The 18,181-nt window shown below is 43.7% G+C and overlaps 1 protein-coding gene across 5 annotated transcripts in view; it reads right to left on the bottom strand.

The window, feature by feature from the left end:
* LOC308433356 (UDP-glucuronosyltransferase 1A6) overlaps positions 1-18,181 on the bottom strand; it is a gene marked incomplete at its 5' end in the record, with an annotated part of 76,645 nt that overhangs the window by 21,805 nt on the left and 36,659 nt on the right. The window contains one exon of one of the 5 annotated variants that reach the window (XM_080933384.1): positions 13,166-14,020. The exons of the other annotated variants lie outside the window; for them this stretch is intronic. Within the exon in view, the coding sequence (XP_080789510.1) occupies positions 13,166-14,020 (855 nt within the window). Of the gene's footprint in view, positions 1-13,165; positions 14,021-18,181 lie in introns of those variants that run through there. 5 annotated transcript variants of the gene reach the window in all.

Raw genomic sequence — 18,181 nt, 5'->3', positions numbered from 1 at the left:
CACAAAGCCTGGGATGTTGTTTGATGTGAAAAGGTTTTTGTTGTTGCTGTTGTTGTTGGTGGTAGTGGTTTTGGTTTTGGGGGGGTTGTTTGTTTTTTTTAAAGATATGTTCATTGCTTGGGGGAATCAATAGACTAGAATAGACATGGAGGGTGGGAAAATGAGATCAAGTACTGAAAGAGAGCAGAGATCTGCGAGCAACGTTCTCAGGACAGGACTGGAGCACGGCCATGAAGAAAATGAGGGACAGGAACACGCCTTGTGTTGCTGCTCATACCAGGTGCAAGGCAAATCAGAGGAGACCCTGAGAGAAGAGTTGCTGATAGAAACTGAAGAAAGGAAAGCCAGGGAGGAGGCCTGCATTTAAGGAACATCAGGTCAAACTGCTTAGAACCTTGAAAAAAATCCTCCCAGGTTTAGTTGAGATCCAGGCTCACCGCCTGCTGTAGACTAAGGAATACCCCCACACTAGAGCCAACATATGGGCCCCAGAACATCTGAGAGCAAGCTCAGAATCTCTGGTCCTGCCCAGGTTCGGAAGACCCCCATCTTCAGGAGACACTGTCTATCTGGTGGACACACTCCATGGAGTCCCACCACTGCTCCTTGATTCAGTTAGAGCCCTAATTACTGCCTCCCAGGATTCTCACTAGACATGAAAATCTTGATATGCCAACTGTGGACCCCTTAAAGGTTTAATTCACCAAAGTTCCTGGAAAGAAGAGCAGGTAAGTGAGCAACGGGTAATGGGACACGGAAACCAGTATTAGTGGACCACTCATCGCATGAAGACCCAATACAGACCTGAGAGAGTGGCTTCCTGCTGACACAGTTAATTCCCCCAATGAAGAACAAACTGGGCATGATGAGTCTGGGGTAGTCAAACACAAAGTCAAACCTGAGGAGCCATATGGAATGGCCGAGGATCTCCAGGAAGGATGATACCTTTCTCTGGGAAAGCTCAGAGGCCAGGTGCTCATAGGGAGTAGACAAAATAGGGCATATGATATTGTATGACAGAGGATAGAGAAAGTATTTTACTCTCTCCAGGAAACTCATGTGGTCTGACTTCCTTGTGAGTAATCTTGGAACATACGAGGAAGGGCTTGGACACTGAGCAGCTTCAAAGTGGTCATTACAAGGAATGTCACTCAGAAGTAACACAGCAGGAACCTTGGCCAGCAGTGCCCCACAGGGATATGCAGGGTCTGTTAACAGCACATCAAAGGATCTGGAGTTCAGATGCTGGATTAAACCCTTGTTGTGCAGGAGACTCATGCAACAGTTTACATAGAATGATGATACACTTCTATAAGTTTCATATTGCGTAAGATCATCATCAGAGAATATTCATTTTCCAAGAACATTTTAGGGAAGCTCAGAAAGTGATCTTTATATTCTTCCTTGGTGTATGAAGCAGCGTAGGTTTTCAGAGTGAAGAAATCCTCCTCTTTGATGTACACAGACACATCTGGAGCCAGAACCACAGTCTCGTGCCCTCGGCCATGGAGCTCCATCACAAAGATCCTCCATGGGAACCACCAGAACCTTCCCACCCTGAGCCAAAGGCCCAGCACAGAGCAGGAATAGCAGCCCCAAGAGTCCTCCCAGAAACGCATGGGTTCCCATGGCCATGTCCGAGGAAATCCATAGAGGTGAACCTTCCTTACCTGTCTGTGTCCTAAACATGAGTTTCTTCTTGTTATATCACCATGAATTCATGTTGCACAATGACATGCCATCAGTAGGCTCAATCCCCACCTTCAGTTAATCATTGCATAATTAATCCATGCCTGGCCTTCAGTAATGTCCCAACCGCCTACCTCCAAAGAGAAAAAACAAACCAGATTACCTCTCTACTAGAAAGACTCTTGTCATCTGTAGCTGTTCCTTGAACCATAAGGGTTTCACCTCTTCCCTTCTCCCAATATCAAAACAACGTTGTGTATGTTCATTTCATCATTTCCTTCTCTGTTCACCATTGAACTCTAGAAGTGGCTGATGGCTGGATTACAAATATGGCCATTTTCTTTTCTCTAGGCCAAAACAACTGAGTAATTCCTTAAGCTCCTTCTTTACGTTCTCAAGTACCACTCATGACATTACAGAACACAGACCACTGCCAAGCTAGCTTGGAAATACAGTATTTTAAGTCGCTGGTTGGTTCATTTAATAGCATGTTAATGATAGTTATCAGCAACACTCTATTTAAAGTGGATGGCGGGTACCAAATATTGAAATGCTGTTTGAATTTTGAATTCATGGTTTGATTATTTGAATCTACTTAATGCTGGGTAGAAAGTTGTACTCCATGGAGGTCAATGCTCTCTGAAGCACACCGGAGCATGACCAGCCTATGGAAAAAGAGCTTCCTGCTCCACTCTTGGAGTTGCTCCCTTGATCTACTCATCAGATGGGTTCTAAATCTGGCCTGGGATCTTACCTCAGCTGAAGTTCTATTCTCCTTTGTGATAAGCACTCCAGTCTTCAGCTCTCTAGTTAGGGATCTGGGCAGACACTACTCTTGGCCTTCACTGCCTCCTGAGGTTTGTGATGAGACTCGTTTCTATGGCCACTGGCAGCTCTACATCCTGATATGGACACTGTCTATAAAAAACAGCATGAGCCTGTGTTTTAAGGTTAAAATGGAAAAGACACTCCGAACTGAGTTGGGCATGTCAGCCAATCATATATAATCAGCGGTCTGATCCCCACTCCAAGTATTTCTTGTACATGTGCCCAGCAATTACTGCCACCTCTTGGTTCTATTTGCCTTGATGTTCGTTCCACTGTCCACTGGGCATATCCCAGGGTTGTCTAGCATTCCATCTCAAGGTACCCATGGCCTTCTGTCAAGTCTTGTCAGCTATGGTTGTACAGAGAGAAACTTCCAGATGGAGAGAAGCTATTGCCTTAGAGAATTACTCTAATAATAGCAGATCCCACTGCTGAGTAGGTATGTGTTTGCAAAATGCTTCCTGTGGACCACCAGGAGTCATTGTGCAGCAATCCTTCATGCCCCTTCAAGAGGCCAAGAGTCTAGAATTCTACTTCCTTCCCAAAAGCAACATCTCTATTGTTTCTTTTTCCTGGCTCTTTCTCTTGTCCTTATCACTTCTTTGTTTTACCCTATCCTCAGTTTCTGGCCTTTAACATACAGCAAATCCTATCACTTTTCTTCTCCTACAACCATGCAAGAGGCCCCAGATCTAGGCTGAGGCCTCTCCTGATTGTTGTTATGGTAAAAGAACATCTGGAGAGAACATTTGGTCTCTGCTTCAGCTGCTGCTACCACCATTTGCAAGATGGTGCACCACCATTACATCCAGTGGGACCCCCCGAAAAGCAAGTGACTAAACCAAGGACAGTTGGGGAAGAGCTGTCAAAAGCAGTTGGTGGTATTCCTTCCTCTATGAGAGAATTGCTGGGAGCTGTGGCTCAACACGAAGTGACTCAGAGTTTGTATTGTGCTTCCAGGGTCAGACATTGGAAAAACAGAAGATGAGGTAGGGGAGAGACACATGGAAAGAAGAGAACCTTATGAAAATCCTCTCTAGACAGACTACAGAAGTTTGGAGTAAAGTTTTTTAAGAGGACCCCTGTTGAGTGGGCAGCTTGGCCACCATAGACCCTCCCTGAAATACATACTCTGGAAACCCAGAGAAAACACTGTGAATGAGAATTCCTGGGGGTGGGGGGAACTGTGTTTGTAAAGGTTAATTGGTGGGGTTAGAACTTGAATGACATAGAGAAAGGAAAATTTTATAGGCCCAAAGCCTACTTACAATTTATCTTGGACAATCTGTATCCTCTTCAATAGCCATCCTTTGCCCCACTCTGTGTCAAACCATAGCATAGACCTATTGGACCTTACATCCTAACAAACAAATAAAATATCTTTTGTAATATTTTAATAAAACCTTAGTCTCACATCAATCAAAAGGCTTAGAGTGTTGTCTGATAGCATCTAAGACCTGTAGCAGAGTTCTCCCAATCCGGCTATAACCTGCCTACCTCTTGTGTGCCCACCAATATGTTTAAAAGGTATCTAGAATTGTGGATTTTTTATTATGTTTTGTTTCTGTAAAATAAAAAATCATGAAACTGCTACTTATTAGGACATAGTACTTGAGGAGACCTCAATGTGGGTTCTCAGGCCATGCCTGCTCATACTGAACTCCAGAATAAGCCACATCTTCTATTCCATGAAGCTGAGAACTGTTTCTTTTACCGACAGTCTCATAGGACTATACACTGAAACTTAGCCCACAGAATACCTCTAGATATCAGGAACTAATCTTTAAATCAGTATCATGCATTCTTCAGCAAGGTTGGAAACTGATCAGAGCCAGAATCTGCAGTGGACCTTAGACACAGATTCCAAATGAATGCTGGGCACCAAGTCCAGGGGTATGACTAGCATTGAAAATCAGACCTGTGAGTGACCTAACACTGGGTCCAGGCAATTGTTTTCAGAACTACATTCCAAGGCTCCAGGAAATAATCACAAGGACTAACAAATGGGATACTAAGAAATTAAAGCTTCTGCATAGCAACAGAAACAATTGCCTGAATAAAAGGCAGCCAACCAACAGAGAACAGGAGTCTGTGCCAACAACACAAAAGACTGGAGATGCATAGCCAGGAGGCATAAAGGAGTGTGCAGATTAAACATCTGGAGCCAGGACCACAGTCTTGTGGCCTCAGGCATGGTACTGCCTCACAGTGGTCTTCATGCTCAGCCAGTGACTGCTTTCTATGGGAAACCCACATCCCACCCCAGGCTACAAAACCAAAAGACTTGATGGGGAGTCAAGAGAGATGGTGACTAAGTGGGAGCTTGAAGTGTGTAGTAGTTCTTACCACTACTACTGTCAATACAGAAAAGAGACAGTCTACAACCTGTTTGATGAGAGAGTCTGTCAGTACCTGGAGGTGAAAACCCATTCCTTATATGTGTATATACCAATACACATATAGTTTAAATAAAGTTCAGCCATGGGCTAAAAATGTGTTCCTGGCCATTCTGGCTGAATTGGCCTACCAGTATCCCCACTGAATAAAAAAAAAAAAAAAAAAAAAAAAAAAAAAAAAAAAAAAAAAACAGTCCATGTAAGTATACATGCCTCCCTATTTTCACAAGGGGACACAGACCAGAGATGCTGACTGGATGTGACCGTCCACATTCATCTGAAAAGTTCATAATGTTATCACTGTCTATGCCCCACATTCAGACGACTTTTGGCATGCTCACCTTGGATAGTCTATCAGAGAGTATCCCATCCTCCATGTATTTCTAAGGAAAGTACATAAGACATTAAACTGAATTGAAAATAAAACAGATAAAAATATATTTCTTAATTCTCTGCATACCAGCAAAAGGATCTGAACACACACTGGCACAAACTAGGACCCGGGAGAGTCCATCTGCTGTTTTCTGAAACAGAAAATGGGAAATCAAAGCAGGAACTTAAGCCCTCCAAACTCAACACTTCTGGGTCCACATGGTGTACTGCTGAATTTTACCAGGTTTTCAAAGAGCTAACACCAATGCTTTTCAAACAACTCCACAAAAATAGTCAAGGAAAGAATGTCATCATACTCTTTATGAAGTCAGCATTACTTTAGTTCACAAACCACAAAAACAGAAGGAAAAAAAAACCCACAAACCAATCACCCTGATGAAAACAGATGAGCAACTTCTCAAATACTTGCCAAATTCAAGAACACATCAAAAAGATCAATCATGAGCAAGCTGGCTTTTTACCAGAGGTGCAATGCTGGTTCAACACAGGAAAATAAATAATTGCAAAATAGCAGTAAAGTGAACTGAAGAAATGAGAGGTCATCTCAATTGTCTTGGTTAGTGTTTTACTGCTGTGAACAGACACCACAGCCAAGGCAAAGCCAACATTTAATTGAGGATGGCTTACAGGTTCCTAAGTTCAGTCCAGCCAGTAACATCAAGGCAGGAACATGGCAGCATCCAGGCAGGCATGGTACAGGAGAAGCTGAGAGTTCTACATTTTCATCTGAAGACTGTTAGTGGAAGACTGACTTCCAGGCAGCTAGGGTGAGGGTCTTATAGGCCACACTCACAGTGATATACCTGTTCCAACAGGGCCTCATTATAAGCTTGGCTGAATTACAGCAAAAATTCAAGATTCATCCTCAGAGGGTGTTATTGGATGGTGGCAAAAGGCAATCTCGGCCAGTGAATCAATTTCCAGACTTGAGCCAGTTTGCAGACCCAGAATCCCTTGAATGAAGGGGTAGCCAGGTTCCCCTGAGGAAGGATCTTGATAAGACACCTAAAGTTTTGCTGTTAGCCTTTCTCCAGTCCTTCCCCAGAGAAACCTATAGCCTTTTACAAGAGTAACTGTGCACTAGAGAAAGAAAATAATCAGACTTTCTGGGGTGTATTGGATACTGATTCTGAATTGACACTGATCCCAGGAGATCCCAAGAAACATTGTGGCCCTCCAGTTAAAGTAGGGGCTTATGGAGGACAGGTGATTAATGGAGTTTTGACTAATGTCCAACTCACAGTAGATCCAGTAGGTCCATGAATACATCCTGTGGTCATTTCCCCAATTCCAGAATGTGTAATTGAGATAGATATACTTAGAAGTTGGCAGAATTCTCACATTGGTTCCCTGACCTGTGGAGTGAGGGCTATTATGGTTAGAAAGGCTAAGTAGAAGCCTTTAGAGTTGCCTCTGCCAAAGTAAATAGTGAACCAAAAACAGTATCATTCCTGGAAGAACTGAAGAAATTACTGCCACTATCAAGGACTTGAAAGACGTATGGGGTTGGTGGTTCCTACCACATCTCATTTAATTCTCCTATCTGGCCAGTGCAGAAGACAGATGAATCATGGAGAATGACAGTTGACTATCGAAAACTAAATCAAGTAGTAACTCCAACTGCAGCTTATGTACCAGATGTAGTTTCCTTACTTGAGCAAATGAACACATCTCCTGGTACCTGGTATGCAGCTATTGATCTAGAAAATGCCTTCTCAGTACTACCAGAAGCAATTTCATCACTTCTAGGGACACTCTAAGAAAATTTTTGCTTCCTGTCCCCACAACTCTAGGTTCTGCTAGCCTAGAAGTTTTGGTTCCAGAGGGGGAAGTTCTCCTACCAGGAGCCACAACAAACATTCCACTGAACTCAGAGTTCCCCCTGGTCATTTTGGGCTTCTAAACCCACTTAAACCAACAGGCTAAGAAGGGAATGACAGTGTTAGGAGGGGTGATAGATCTAGATTACTGTGGATAATTGGATTGCTTCTCCACAATGGCGGTAAGAAGGATTTTGTCTGGAATACAGGAGATCCCTTAGGGCATCTCTTAGTACTACCATGTTTTGTGATTAAAGTCAATGGAAAACTACAACAGCCTTATCCAAGCAGGATGACAAAGGACACAGACCCATCAGGAATGAAGGTATGGGTCACTCCTCCAGGAACAGAGCCAAGACCTGCTGAGGTGCTTGCAGAGGATAGAGGAAATACAGAATGGGTAGTAGAGGAAGGTAATTATAAATCCCAGCTAAGGCCACGTAACCAGTTGCAGAAAAGAGGATTATAAAGTAATATGAATGCTTCTGTTTTATTTTGTTAAGAACACATTTGTAACATTAATTGGTACTTAAGTTGAGATACTAAAGAATGTTCCCAAGGGACATTTCCCCACTGTAATTTACAAATGCATTTGTGATTGTACGAGGAAGTTATATCACGTTAGGCATATTCATGACCTTGTCATTGTTTCATGTGGACATGAGATGTTATTTGTGTCAGGTTGTCAAGGGGTGGATTGTAGAGGCTGTTCCTGGTTGTCAACTTGACTATATCTGGAATGAACCACAATCCAGAATTGGGAGGCTCAACTGTGATTCTGATCTTGAGGCATAGTGGCTATGTATTTTAGAACCCTAAGGCAAGAAAATCTCTGAGCTCAAGATCATATAGAACAAAGCATCCAGGCTGGTGGTACACACCTTTAATCTGGGACACACCTTCTGTTGGAGACCTATATAAGGACATTGGAAGAAGGAAGGCTCTCTCTTCACCTTCTTGCCTTGTGGGACTGAGCATCTGCTAGATCCTTGGATTTCCACTCACAGCTGCTGCCGACCATTGTTGGGGAGTTGGACTATAAACCGTAAGTCACCAAGAAATTCCCTTACTGTATAGAGACTACCCATAAGTTCTGTGACTCTAGAGAACCCGGACTAATACAAACCCCCTTCACTTAGACCTGGTGTGCACTCTCCTTTCTGCCCCATCAGGAAGGTTAGTGGCCCAAGCTTGAGCTTGAATAAAGACCCTCATGCAATTACATTGGGTTGTGATTCCTGGTGGTCTCTTTGGGGTTTTTACAATCTGGGCACAACATTTGGTGCACTGGCCGGGAACCCCCAGACTTCCAGGACCCCGGCCCAGAGGCTCTGGCACTGGCTGGGTAAGTCTTTGTGAATTGTCTGTGTCTGTTCATGCTTTCAGTTTTTGAAAAAGCCACAAGGTGGCCATATAAGCCACAGAAGTGACTAAGAGAGGACCTCACTCCAGGGTGGATGAAGAAGCCAACAGTTGGAGGATTTGGTGCTTTCAGGTTTCCAAAGCTGGAAGCTGTGAACCTGTGAGTCTGAATCTTTGGACTCATTTTTTGTTTTCACTCTTAGAGCTGCTGTTTTGTGCCTGTCTTTTCTGTTTCTTGTGTTGTCTGGTCTTTACTTGTATTGAACTGTGACAAACGCCATGGGACAGACTGTTTCTCACTTTAATCTTATTCTGACTCATTTTAAGGAAATTAGGGTTAAGGACCACTTATTGCAATTTGGAGTGACCTGCTTTTGATGTTGGATGGCCACTGGAAGGGGACCTTTTATCTCCCCAGGGTGTCAACAGTACAGGATAAAGTGTTTCAAACTCCTTCCCCCCAACACTTCTTCATCAACAGGAGCAGCCACACTGTGATGAACAACAGGAGCCCACTCCAGCCCAGCAGCCAGTCCCATCCTTCTTGGCAACATCAGCTTTTGGGCTGGAGAGATGGCTCAGAGGTTAAGAGCAATGACTGCTCTTTCAGAGATCCCGAGTTCAATTCCCAGCAATAACTTGGTGACTTCCTTTTATCTCAGGACCAGCTCTGGGTTTTACAGCTCACACAGGCTTATTCCCTCTACTCCTCCCCGTCTGCTGAGTCAGGCACAGTACACACTAACCAGGCTTTCCCTGAATTGGAAGGTGAGTTCCCAGAAAGCAGGGCTCCATGCCTGGACAGACTGGACGGGAGAGGCCCCAATTGGAAGATGTATACAACCCCAGAGCTTGCAACAAACTCCTGGTCACTTATTTTGTTCAGTGAATGGCTATCCTTCTTGGCAGGAGAAGTGCTTGCTCCCTGTCTGATTAGATGTGGTCTCTGAGTTGTAAAGAGAGGGTCTTCACTGACCCTATCCTGCCACACTCATCCCACTGAGAAGCAGCAACCACTCTCTTCCATGTGCCTTAGGGCACTCAGGGCAGACACCTGTGTCCCCCCACCCCCCAAAGCTCTTACAGGTTCTCTTCACCACAGACAGAGGCCAAGAAACTGGCTTCTGGCCCCACAGGGAACCCATGCAGATTGGGACTTCAACACAGTGAAAGGTAGTGATCATCTCCAGATTTAACACCAGGCTCTTTCAGCGGGTCTCAACAATAATTTAGCCAAGGTTTAGAAATGATATTAGACAAGAAATTAATATAAGCATCATTTCCTAAACAGGTCATAAAGACTATATATGTAAGGCTATACACAAATAGACCCTGAGAAAACAGAATTCTAGTATGGTAGCCCTGGCTTTCATCAATTAGTTAGTGCCAGACATGAAGCAGTTACAGATTCAAGAAGGATTAAGAGAATAGTCGTTGAGGGAATCTAGTGAAAGTTACAGAGAGAGTGCAGAAGAAGGCAGATTAAAACAGGAAAGACATTGAAAGGAGATTTAGTTAGAGTCCTTCTAGCCAACAAAGCCTCAGATCCAGGAGAAAAGAAAGAAATTCCAAGCTTCAACAGATTGCTGGAAGAGGAGTGACTAAAGGGGTCTTGACCCAAACTCTAGGACCATGGAGTCACTCGAATGGGAGTGAAATGAATGACAGACACAGTGAGACAATCTAAGGTGACTTTCAAGGATATACAGAACATTCTTGAGGATACAGTGACAAACTTTAAAGCTTGCCAGCTGACCAATACTCCCAGCAACCCCAAACATCCAAATTCCTGACTTCGAGTTAAGAGACTGTGGGCCTACTGGGAAAACTGATTTTACAGAGATCAAGCAGGAAAGGTATGGCTCTAAGTATCTGTTGGTATTTGTGGGACATTGTCTCAGGATAGACAGATAATCAGAGGCATTTCTAACCAAGGCTGAAACCACAAGATAGTGGCCACAAAATTATTAGACGTTATTTTAATCAAGTATAGATTCCCTCATATGATAGGGTCAGACAGTGGACTGATATTTGTGTAAAAGGTAAGTCAGGATGTAGCAAAATTCATTGAGGCAGATTGAAAATTACATTGTGCATACTGACCCCAAAGTTCAGGACAGGTACTAAAAATAAATAAGATATTAAAAGAGACCTTAACTAAATTAGCCTTAGAGACTGATAGGGACTGTATGGTGCTCCTTCCCTTTACCTTATATTAGATTAAAAAAATTCTCCTTACCTGATGAGACTATCAGGTAAATTTGAAATTATATATGTTATCTTAGACCCTACTGTACCCAGCCTACAGTCGTCAGCCATTACAGAACTGAAAAATGATGATTTAATATTTAGGGTCAGAGCTACCCAGAGGGCTCATAAATACATTTGGCCTAAATTATGTGCACTCTATGAAACAGACCCAGTTCCAGAACCATACAAGTTAAGGAGACTGTGTCTATGTGAGGAGATTTCTACCAAGGTGTGCTTAAACACAGGTGAAAAGGACATTACATCATCCTGTTGACCAGGGCACCTGCCATCAAAGTGGATGAAATCACTTCCTGGGTGCACTACACTCACACCAGGCCCACTTCTCCACTAAAGAAGGCTACCTGGCTCCAGCTGTACCAAAATGGAAGGTTCAAAAGGACCCCAACCCCCTCAAGTTAAAGTTGACTCAGTCTCAGTACTGAGTCTATTGTCTTTGCTAACTATGTGTACAGTGTGTCTTATATCCCCCTTTTATGAAGACCTTGAGTTAATAGTTAAAGATAATGTTTCTACATATAGATGTTCACAGGAAGGTCCAGCTTTAACCTTCCAGACCCTTGTCACATCAACTCCTCTGCAATCGGACTGTTCCCATAGTTTATTCCAAATAGATTATACCCCCCAGAATAGACATGGCAGGCCTTTTTGACAAGACTGACCCTTTATGTGAATGGGGTGATTCTTAATTCTTGTACCGCAGATGGGTTTTACATTTTGATCCAATTGGTACTCCATATAACCTATTATTCAGGGGAAAAAAATGGTATTATGAGCCTTAGTAAGACAAATTGAGAGAGACCTTATGAGACAAAAAAGAGAACCTATCTCTTTGACTTTAACATTAATTCTAGGGGAAGGACTAAGGTCATCACTGGGATAACTGTGCTAACATTACAAAAGAAAAAGAACTGTAACAATTTAAAGACAGACATAGATAAAGATATCCAGTGCCTAGAAAAGTTCATTTCCCACCTGAAGCATAACATATTCTCTGACTAAAGTGGTATAACAAAATAGGCAGGAATCAGACTTAGTCTTTCTACAAGCAGGACTATGTGCCACCTTACATGAGAAATGCTTCTCTTATGCCAATCATTCTGGAGTTATTAAGGAATTATTAGCTAAAGCTATATATATATATATAGTCTATATATATATATATATATAAATATAAATATAAATATATATATAGAGAGAGACACCAGGAAGACTGAGAAAATTATAAAGGTTGATACAACTCACTGTTTGATTCTTCCCCCACCTTAACAACTTTTATTTCTACCCTCATAAGACTGTTAGTTATTCTTTTAATTCTCCTTACCATTAGACCATGTATCATAACAAACTTTTACAATATATAAAGCAGAGATTTGGGGATCTTCAACTAATGGTAATGAGATCTCACTATCAACAAATTAGCATGAACAATCTAGACCTCAAGGAGCCCAAGACTGACCTCCAAAGCAACTAGTAGAGGGGGAAGGAAGGGACTGAGGTAGTAGAATAAACTCCATTTTGTTCTTAAGACTCCATTCTAAGTTAACTTGCCCTTTGAGAGGCAGGGCCCCATCCCTTGAGGTCTGAAAAAAAAAAATGACAAAACAAAAGGAGAAATAGCAGGAAACAAAAAGAATACATCCAAGTATCATCATTTGCATATAATGTGGCTGCACACAGAAGTGACCCTAAAGACTCCACCTGAAATTCTTAGAGGTGAGAAACACTTTCTTCAAAGTGGTAGAATATGAAATAGCAGTTGCTTTCTAATCACCAAAGGCCAACACATTGTGCAAGTGACCCAGAACGCAACCCCAGTAACAATGGCCTTATAAAAGAAATATTTTAGATTAATGCTTATTATGGCTGGAAAGAACTCTACAATGAAGCTGTTTTGTTTTTTTTAATACTAGAAAATGATAGAAATGTCCATAGAACTGCAACTTGAAGTTGCTTTAGCCTCACCTAGAAATATTTACACTGAACTCATCATAATAGGTCAGCAAGAAAACAATATATTGCCACATGGATGGTCTCAGTAGAGCACCACCACCACCTGTCAGTCCATTACAGATTCAGCCACAGTCCTACCTGTGGCCAATGAAAAAAAGGATCTGAGGCTGGAGAGACAGCTGCCCTTCCAGAGGATCTGAGTTTGACTCCGGTACCCATAGGGTGGCTCACAACCATTCTAGTTCTAGGGGATTCAGTGTCCTTTTCTGGCCTTCATGGTCACTGTATGCATGTAGAATTCATACACATAAAATAAAAACAGAAGGACCCAAATATAATAGTTTATGTTATGAAAGAATATGATAAAAAGGAGAAGAATCTTTTTAAAGACCAGGAGGAAAGTTAGCATTAGAAAATATATTCTGCATAGAATACTGATTGCTTAAAAATACAGACCTGAGAGAGTGGCTTCTTGATGACACAGTTTATGCCTCCAATGAAGACCATGTTGGGCATGATGGGCCTGGGGTAGTCGAACACAAAGTCCCCTCGGAACAGCCACACGGATGCATGGCTGAGAACATCCACTAAGGACACTTCCCTCTGCAAAAGCTCAGAGGCAAGGCTCTCAAAGGGAGTGAATGACAAATGGCAAATGTACTTCATAGCCAGGGGGTACAGCATGTTCTTAACCCTTTGCAGGAAGCTCATGTGGTCAGAAAGCTGTGTGAGCAGGTTCGGAATATAAGACGAAGGGTTTGGACATTGTGTGGCCTCATAGTCTAAGCCACAGGGAATGTATCGTAGAAAGAACACAGCAGGGATATCCAAGTACTTGGCCAACAGTGCCCCACACGGAATCACAGAATCTGTCAGGACTACATCAAAGGAGCTGGAGTTTAGCTGCTGGAGCAGGGATGTGTTGTACAATAGATTCGCACAAGACTTTAAGAGAACTGACGATACCTTTTTCAAAGCCTCAGATGTTTTAAAGAATGTCTTTGCATAGTTTCCTGTGTCAAAGACCAGTTCGATGTTCTGTGACATCTGCTGTCTATACCATTGTCTTGTATATGGAACCGCATAGGTTTTGAGGGTGAAGAAGTCCTCTCCTTTTATGTACACAGTCACCTCTGGAGCCAGGACCACAGTCTGGTGACCTCGGGCGTGGAGCTCCCTCACAACATCCCTCATGCTCAGCCAGTGGCTGCCTTCTATGGGAACCACCAGCACCTTCTCACCTTCAATCCAGGGCAGGGCACACAGCAGGAGCAGCCCAGCTAATCCTTGCAGGGTTACAAGGAGTCCCATAGTCACCTCAGTGGACAGCTACAAGAGCAGGTCTCCTCACCAGGCTATAACCCTGGCATTTGTTTCTTCTTCCTTTTATCTCCCATCCAACCTTGCCATGTCATTGGGTGGCACTGCCTCCCAGATATTAATCATTAAAAGATAAATTTACCCTTGCTCAATCCTCCAGGCAACACATTACTGATCTTGTTTCTTTCTTGGAAAACTGTGACAGAACCCTCTCTTTTGAAGATATTATATTTCATATCTGGCTTTCCTCCATTTAAAAAGTCAAGGCTCTGTATACCCACTTCATCCCATTGCCCATCCCCTGTTGGCCACATCGGAACAGGCTGCACTGAGCTCCGAGCACTGCCTTGTGTTTGGATTTACAATGTAACACTTCTGACTGTAACCCTACAGGGTAACTCTCTAAAGTCTCCCTCCTCATCCACAAGGAGCACTTACTACACTGTAAGATAAGAACATTGCTGAGTCAAATTGCCCCAGACAAAGAGGAAGTGTGGCTCTGCTGGGGTTCATTTACCTGGGTTTCTCTGTAATGATCAGGGAATGGTTTTTGAAGCTGTGGTTGTTGCACAATGTGGGAACAGAGGAAGATATTTCACACTCAAAACAGAATAACTTGATTGTAAATCAAAGTCTACTGAGAGTTCTGCTTACAGCCATGGATGAGAGAGAGTCACCAAAACCTGAAGCACTCTCAAACCAGACCAGGTTAAGCAATGATGTAAAGGAGGCTTAATGAGCACTTACATCCCAGAAGCTCCATGCCTTGGACTGGCCTGGGATATGGCTCAGCCTCAGGTTCTATTCTCCTGAATGCTGGGGGTTGCGGGTGGGTGTTTCCGGTGAACATTGCAAACTTGAAGCATGCACCTACAGACACCTCAATAACAAAGACTATTAGAAGGAAGGGAGTGATATTTGGAAAGATCAGATAAGTGAGAAGTGAAAATAAGGTTGTTAAAGAATGAACAGTGCCTGAGCCATAGCTGTGTAAGCACACCGACAGAGACCTGACACAGTAACTTCTTGCTGGGATGGCCATGCCACCAGCAGTGAGTCACGGGGATAAAAAGGACCCATTAAAGACACATAGAGGGAACTGGAGTTCGTTGCTCAATCAGAGGCCTGTGCAGTAGACTTCACATGGAAGGCAGATAACTCTCTGAAAAGTGCCTTCAGGTTTTTCAGGCAAAAGGAGTTTTGGAAGCCACCAAGCAACTGTTCTTGTACTCTTCCTTGGTGTGAGGAATGGTATAGGGGTTCAGGGAAGAAAAGAACCCCAGTCCTCTGTGGTGTGAATTGACCCCTGAAGCCAAGACAACAGTCTGGTAGCTCCCTCCCATCTCTCCATGGGAAACATCAGCACCTTTCAACCTTCAGCCCAGGGCATGACATCCAGCAAGAACAGAGGCCTTGTGAGCCCTCACATGTGGGCCAGGAGTCCTGTGGCCATCTTTCCAGAAGCCCTGAATAGTTAACTTTCCTCACCAGGTTGTGTGCGTCCAACATTAGGGTAGCGGGTCCTTGCTTCTTTGTGGGATCGTTTTTTTCCCCACCTGCTATCCACCTAGTTTGACCCCCTAATACGAGATGAATGGGAAAGAAAGTTAGAAAGACAGACAGAGAGAGAGAGAGAGAGAGAGAGAGAGAGAGAGAGAGAGATCCTTGACTCCTCAAATCTCATTTCTTTTTTCTTGTTTCTTTGAGCACCACTAACAAACCACAACCAACCCCCCTGAATAACTACCAACCACTAACACCCCCAGCAACTGGGATTATATATATATGTGTGTGTGTGTGTGTGTGTGTGTGTATTCTCGGAAAAGTTCACAGAATTACAAATGTCACACAGTCACAGAAACTATCGGCAGCTGGCAAAACCATGCCTCTGCTAGAGCATGAGGCAAATCATAGTCATTTGCTATGGTGGACAGTCTGAAGCAGCCCCATATCCCTACACCTAGGACTAAAACAAAAACATATATTTCTGTTTTTAAAGAAATAAAGGTTCCAAAATTGTCACTACTACACATTAGTTTCTTCATCTTACCACCAGCCTCCCTGACACAGTGTATTGACACTACACATCATGTAATTGTCCTGAAGCTAATCAATACAGAATAAATCCACCCCAATCTTTCACCATTGTCCTGTTTTTCATCCTCATCTCTGACCTTTTCCCTTCCTAGAACAAGTCCCATGAGTCCCACTAAGGGCACAGTTCGCATCTTTTCTTCCAATCCCTGAGAAAGCTCATGGGACCCCATTTCATTTCATGGCTTCCACCCCTATCATCCATATCTAACAAGCTACAGTTAAGCTGTGAACAGTATCTCGTGCCTTGGTCCCCAGTGCAATCACTGGGTGTGATTTGAAGTGTGCCATAGACTCATTGTTGAGAGTTTTGGCTCCACCTGGTGGTACTAGTGAGTCAGTGGATGGTAAAGGTGCTCATTCTCCACAGGTACGTTTATACTTGCATGTCTTTTAAGGAATATCCACTCCCTAAAAGCCTCTCTGCCATGATGTTTCTGCTTTGCCAAAGACCTAAAGAACATGGAACAAGCCTACAATGAGCTAGTACTAGTGACAACATGAGTTAACCCAACACTTTCTGTTGGGATTCTGTGAACCCCACCCCTCAGTTACCTAGCAACAGCCAGGTATACCCCACCCCTCAATTACCTGGCAGTAGCCAGGTATGCTCCGCCCCAGTGACCTGACACTATAAAAGGGGCTGCTTGCCCCCTCCTCTCTCTCTTGGCCTTTCTTGCTCTTGTGCTCTTGCAGCCTTGCTCTCCCACCCCTACCCCTCCACTTCCCTTTCCCTTCCCCCCTCCCTCCACGTGCTCATGGCCGGCCTCTACTCCTCTACTTCTCTCTCTCTCTCTCTCTCTCTCTCTCTCTCTCTCTCTCTCTCTCTGCCTCTACAACCCTCTTAACTCTCCCATGACCTAAATAAACTCTATTCCGTACTATACCGTTGTGTGGCTGGTCCCTCAGGGAAGGGATTCCCAACATGGACCCCCCCAGAGGCATCTCCCTTGCCCCCAGGCCTCGCTGCACCTCTATGGGTCATATGCCCCCCACTCTCTTCATCCTTCCCCTAACACTTTCCTCTTTTAACCTGTTTCTCTTCAGAAACGTGTTACAGCTGTGAAATGCTTAAGTCTCTCTTCCCATTCTCAAGAGGTACCTGGTGCATTATAAAACACAGGTGTTGGCTAAAGACAATGTAAAGAAAACAAAGAGGCACCACTGGCTTTCTGCCTTGGTTCATACACTGCACCAAGAGATTCAGCTTGACCTCGAACCCTATCGGCAGGTGCTGGCTGCTGTCACAGATGGGATTAGCTAGAAGAAACACAAAGTCAAGATCCCTTGACATGAATCTACTGAGGGAACTTTTCAGAATTCTCTATCTGCACAGTAGCATAAGAACCTCTTCAGCCTGCGGTATTAGTTTTAGAGATTAGAGGGACCCACCTTCTCTGGGGTACAATTAAAAAAATCATTATAGTTTTAATAATAAACTATTGTGGTAATGCTCTCTGATATGCAATTTCCTGAAAATAAGCAAGTGCTTGGGGGATAGGGTGAACTTATGACCACAGTAGCAGCTTACGCAATCTCCACGCCGAGCTGCCTACCTTAAGCAAAATGACTGTAGTTTAAGGCCAGACAGACTACCCTAAACCAGCACCAGCCAGACTCAACACTCTGAGACAACCACATACTGCAGATGATTGTTTTGACTCCCAAGGACAAACGTCCACCCGGACCATTCAGTGTTGTCTGAATTAGAGGATTTGCTTCCTGAAAGCATTAGTGAACTCCATCCGAGTCACTGAGCAATGGACCAACCCAAGCCACCTGGCTAGATTGCACTTCCCTTGGTCTGGCAGAGGAGCTCCTGCGATTGGTGCTAAGAAGGCAAGATTGGGATTGGTCGTTTCAAGTCGCTAAGGAGGCAAGGCAAGCTAGGTTTGGCTCAAACAGCTTTTCAGGGGCTGCTCAGGCTCACTTGCAGGAGCTGACCCAGGGTAGCCCTCCTGTGAACATCTTTTCTTTGTGTGGCCATCTCTGGCCTACTCTCAGGAGTGTGGGCTGACTGAGTAACATGGAAGAAGCAACAATAGCTGAGCGCCGGTA

The sequence above is a fragment of the Micromys minutus genome (genome assembly GCF_963924665.1).
Source record: "Micromys minutus genome assembly, chromosome: 19".
Taxonomy (NCBI): domain Eukaryota; kingdom Metazoa; phylum Chordata; class Mammalia; order Rodentia; family Muridae; genus Micromys; species Micromys minutus.
Note: the sequence above shows the minus strand (reverse complement) of the source record. Positions and strands in the feature narration are given on the sequence as shown.